General features: G+C 39.4%; 1 protein-coding gene across 1 annotated transcript in view; it reads right to left on the bottom strand.

Annotated features, from left to right (window-relative positions):
* The window catches only part of LOC106522901 (contactin-associated protein-like 4), a gene marked incomplete at its 5' end in the record, with an annotated part of 112209 nt that extends 108049 nt beyond the window's left edge, over positions 1–4160 (bottom strand). Inside the window, 1 exon segment of the mRNA XM_014016138.1 lies at positions 3989–4160. Within this exon segment, the coding sequence (XP_013871592.1) occupies positions 3989–4070 (82 nt within the window).
* Positions 4161–5402: the final 1242 nt, after the last annotated feature.

The following is a 5402-nucleotide window of genomic DNA, read 5'->3' as shown; positions in this document are numbered from 1 at the left end:
GAGAGAGAGAGAGAGAGAGAGAGAGAGAGAGAGAGAGAGAGAGAGAGAGAGAGAGAGAGAGGTGTTGGTGAAGCTGAAGATGTTTTATTTAGGGTTGGAAGAACAGAAGAATGAAAGAACCTGAGAATCTATAGAAGCATCAGACCAAGGTGGGAAAAAAGGAAAATCCAGAAATAAGGATCTGATCCAAAGACCTGAGATCACCTGCCCAGTTTTCTTCAAACCCCATCCAAAATGGTCAATTTGACCAATCACATCTTTAACAAACTCCTCCCACACACCAAGAAACTCCCACTTAATGACTGCAGAGACCCCCTGACTCAAAAATCTTGACAGATCTGTTGTGGGACACCTGAAAACTCATGAATAAAACTGTAAGTGCAGAAAGGTGTAAGTGTTTATTTCATAGTAATAAATGAGTTAAAGCCTGGGCCTCCAACCTTTCATTTTAACACAATTTGGTGTTTTTAATATACAGAATAAAACGTCAGTGCTTCCACAAAAGGAAATGAATTTTATGAACAGATAAAACTTCCATGCAGTCACTTAGAAAGGCTTTTGTCTGGCTTTTTTTTTATTGAAAATAAATGTGAAGACATGCTGATGGAGTAAAAGTTGTGCCACTCAACTGCTAACAGCTCAGAGTTTTTTTTAAATTGTAGCATTGCAGCTTTGGTCACTTTGTACCCACACTTTTGGGTACAAAATAAAGCTGTGTGCAACAGTTTTCTTTGTACCCACTTATCTATAATATTCATTATGAGATGAAGAACAGCTTGATACTCAACAGTACATGGGTCGAACTCAAGGCTTCTGTTTAGCCCTACAATGATTGTTTGACTGTTTCTGTGCAGGAAATACCAGGTAGAGCTCAGTTATTGTTTATTAGCTGTGCTCAGCCGTAGAAACGAGTCGAAACGTTGACATTAATTACAAACCCAATGCTTATGTTACTCACTGTGAAAATGAGATCGACACCGCTGCCCAACAGGTACGAAACATCAACTGATGGCGACGAAACAGTAACAGATCAGAAAGAAATGGCAACCGACTGAGCAGAAGAGAACTCTAAATTGTGAACTCTGATAATAAACACCAAAAAACACAGATGATGATGTTAACAGCCTTTCATTTAGCAAACACAAGATAATACAGCTCGCTCCTAAGGCAGAACACAGGTTTCTGCACAAAACTTACAGAAACCTGTTTTGCTTCATTGTGTTTCAAAATAAGGTGATGAAAATCGCAGCAAAGAATCTTATATCCATCTGAAAATAAACTGAGAGCTGATCACTGAAGCTAACAAAGAGAAATGGCGGCAGTTACGGAATTATGAACACAACAAAAGCTGCTAATGGAAGCTGTAGAAAAGAATCAAACATTGAATGAGAAAATGTTTCTCTCAAGGAGAAAATGGTACAAAAAAGTTTTAGTGATTTCTGAGACTGCATATCCTTCTTTAGCTTAATTAAAGAAATGTGTAGTCCTAGAGATTAGAGAGAAACAGCAAACTTGCAGAACAGTTTATAACAAAATGTTAAAAAATGTCACTAATATATTTTCATTATTTAGCTCATTGGGCCTCATGCAAGAACATGTTCGTATTTTTATCCTAAATTTCTCTTACTTTTGTTCGTACAAAGGGTTCGTACGAACATGTCACGTCAGATTCAACAAACTCTTCTATCTTCAGGAAAAGTGTGTAAATGAGCTGCGTAAATTACACCTGTTCTATCCAGCTGCTCGTGCACGCGAGAGGAGATTAGCATAATTACCACCCCAAAAACACCATATAAGGCTATGCCTCAGATACAAGGAAGTGTTCATTCATTCATGAAAATTACAGCAAAAACTGAAAAAATAAAAACTTTACGCGTTCAGAGATTGAAGTCCGTCTGTCAGAGATCCAGAAAAGAAAATCTGTCATTTTTAGCAGGTCAGCTGTGGGATACAAAGAGCTGCTAAAAGTATAAATAACTGTGTTAAATCATTTTCATTTATTCAGAAGCCGCAGCGCTGCGCGGCGCAGGTGGTCTCAGATGCGGGTCTGAAATAAGCATTTTAAAATGTTTTCAAAATAAGTCTGGCACTTTGAAGAAAATCCTGGACATGATCATATATCCCCTCTGGCCCGGGAACGTCTCGGAGTCCCCCAGGACGAGCTGGAAAGTGTCGCTGGGGAGAAGGGGGTCTCTCTGCTGCTGCCACCGAGACCCGATCCCGGATAAGCGGCGGAAAACGGACGAACGGACAATTTATATTGCTAGTTTAAATTATTACATTTAAAATTATAACTCTAATTCAAGCAGAATAGCCTATTGTCAACATAATTATGGAGTGTGATTTATTTTCAACTCAAAATATCTTCAAACTAATGAAATATAAAGTTATTAATGAAGAAAACCCGTCTGGATAACAGCAGACTGACTGCTSGTAAAATATACGACAGGTCTGGACCACTCRTRAATTTTGTTCGTATCTGAAGAAAATCTTAGAATACGAAAACATTGGTGAATGCCACAAATTCTCCTAAATCACTCGTATGCACAATTTAAGAACAAATCTGTGCATACGAACTGTTCTTGCATGAGGCCCAATGAGAGTAAAATCTTAGTAATGAATTTGACGGGAATTTTATTGTTATTTAGCTCACTGTTATCACATTTTGCTAATAGATAACGCATGGTAAATTTAAAATTTAAATGTTATATATAAATCTAAATATAAAATTTAAACCTTACATGTTGCAGCTAAATGATAAAGTTTAAATTTAAATATTTTGGAAAGGAACGCAGCCCTTGCTGTTGGTGCACGGCTTGATGTCATCATCCTGGGACAAAATCAGCAGCTAAAACTGCTAATGCTGCTAACCATGCTAACATTTTTGATGATAGTATTCAACATTTAAATTCAAAATGTGTTATTTAAAAACAATAATGATTGTACATGTGGTCTTAGCAGATTGAAGTGGAGCTAACACCGCAGTATCCGCAACTTTGATATCTTGGTAGCTAGTAGCTTTAGCATTTGTGGGTGGTGACGTCAAAAAAGGCGGCTTTTTATTTAGAAAATTTTAAATGTGAACTTTAACATTTAAGTTTTAACTATTACATTAGATTTGGATTTTAACATTTATTGGTTAAATTAAATATTTCGTAAAAACAGTGAGCTAAATAATTAAAAAAAATTAGTGGATTTAGAAAAATTCATAAAATGCGCAAAAAAAAACGTGTTACTGACATTTTTGGACATTTTACCTTGGCGCCCCACGTGCAGCCAAATTAAACTGACAGTTTTACAGTGATGAAGAGGAGGACAGGAGCAGAGGTGAAGATCAGATGAGAGAAGCAGGTGAGTATTGAGGAAGAGAAGAAAGAAGAGAAGAATCTGTTTCATCATTTGGACTTGTCTCTTCGCCAGCTCTTCCTCTCTCCTCCTCCTCCTCTCAGAGGTTAACAGCAACGCCCTGCTTCACATTTCAGATTCCCACAGTTTCACACCTGCAGACTGTCTGATGTGGAGGTCAAACATGATTCTCAGACTCAACCCCCTCGCACGCGCACGCACCTTCACACTGCCTCGTGCACCAGGGTGCTCATCACGCTGCAATGAGCACCAAATTAACCCCAACAAAAAAACAGACCACCTGATTTGGACCAATCACCTCCTAAATGTTCAAACCTGCAGCTGAGATGTAAAAAGATCCAACTCCGAACCTCTACTGGAGATAAATAAATTTAAATAAACACGCACGAGAATAAAAAGTTGTCTCATGAGCAGTATAAAGACAATCAGCGCAGTTAAAACTCTGCTAAATTATTTATTTTTAGGGTAAAAAACAACTAAAGGTGTAGTTAACAGCAGAAACTCCCGAGTCTAAAGAGGCTTCCGTTCCGCGCTGCTCGGACTCGGTTCGTCTCCCAGAAAGAGAAAAGTGAAATAAATAATTAATTAATTGATGCTTTAAAAGGCGCACACGCAGACTCACCCTCTGCGGCTGTCCGGCTCAGAAATGACGCAAACAGAACGAGTGAAGCGATAATCCGAAAGATTTGAGCGCAAAGATCCATGATGGTTCGGCGGGAGGCTGCGGAGAAGCTCTGCTCTCCTCCAGCTCCGACACAGATCAGGTCCTGATCCACCAGAGGAGGAGAGGAGAGGAGGAGAGAGGGAGGGAGGGAGGAGAGACGGAGCGGGTCTCCCTAAAACCTCCTCCTCCTCCGAACACATCCTTCATCAGAAACACGCAGCTTTGCGGGACTGCGTCCTCAAATAAGCCATCTGTTCGAGTTTTTATTATATTATTATTATTCTAATTATATTATTATTATTCTTGTTTAAGATAAAACACCGTGACTCTGCGCTGCGTTTTTAACAACAAATGAAGAATCACAAACTAAACTTGTTTCTGACTGAGAGAATTAAAGTTTTAAATCTTTGATCAGTTTTCAAACAGACATCCATCCATCCATCCTTCCTTCCATCCATCCTTCCATCATTTCTTCCTTCCATCCATCCATCCTTCCATCATTTCTTCCTTCCATCCATCCTTCCATCATTTCTTCCTTCCATCCATCCATCCTTCCATCATTTCTTCCTTCCATCCATCCTTCCATCCTTTCTTCCTTCCATCCATCCATCCTTCCATCATTTCTTCCTTCCATCCATCCTTTTATCCATCCATCGTTTCATCCTTCCTGTCATCCACCTATCTGTTCATCCATCCATCCTTTCATCTTTCCATCAATCCTTTCCTTCCATCCATCCATCCTTTCATGAATTCTTTCATCCATCCATCCCTCCATTTTCCATCCATCCATCCATTTTCATCCATCCATCCATCGTTTCATCCTTCCTGTCATCCATCCATCCTTTCATTTTCCATCCATCCATCCATCCATCGTTTCATCCATCCATTGTTTCATCCATCCATCCATCCATCCATCCATCCATCCATCCATCCATCCATCCATCCCCTACTCTTTCCTGCAGGGTCACAGGTCCATCAGATCTACATGAATTCAAACTGTTTATAATTCTGAATAAAGATGTTTGATAAATGTTTTAAAGGATCCACACAGTTCTCCGCTGAGCCTCTGCTGGTTCTGATTTAAACTCTCTGGTGCAAAAAACAAAGACTCAGAAACTCAGAGTGAGTTTGAGTCCAGGCATTCACAAGCTTTAATTTAAGTTTTAATATTCTACTAATCCCCCCCACCAACACACACACACACACACACACACACTCTGACCTCAGGGTCTGACAGCCCCCCCACTAAAAAAAAAAAAAACTATGACTCAGAGCAGGATTGTTTATACAGAAATGTAGTATTAAGAAGAGGATGAGCACAATCTGTCGCTCTGCCAGGTTTACTGAGTGTCCCTGAAGGCATCATCACTGC

Source organism: Austrofundulus limnaeus, unplaced genomic scaffold (genome assembly GCF_001266775.1).
Source record: "Austrofundulus limnaeus strain Quisiro unplaced genomic scaffold, Austrofundulus_limnaeus-1.0 Scaffold139, whole genome shotgun sequence".
NCBI classification, from domain to species: Eukaryota; Metazoa; Chordata; class Actinopteri; order Cyprinodontiformes; family Rivulidae; genus Austrofundulus; species Austrofundulus limnaeus.
Note: the sequence above shows the minus strand (reverse complement) of the source record. Positions and strands in the feature narration are given on the sequence as shown.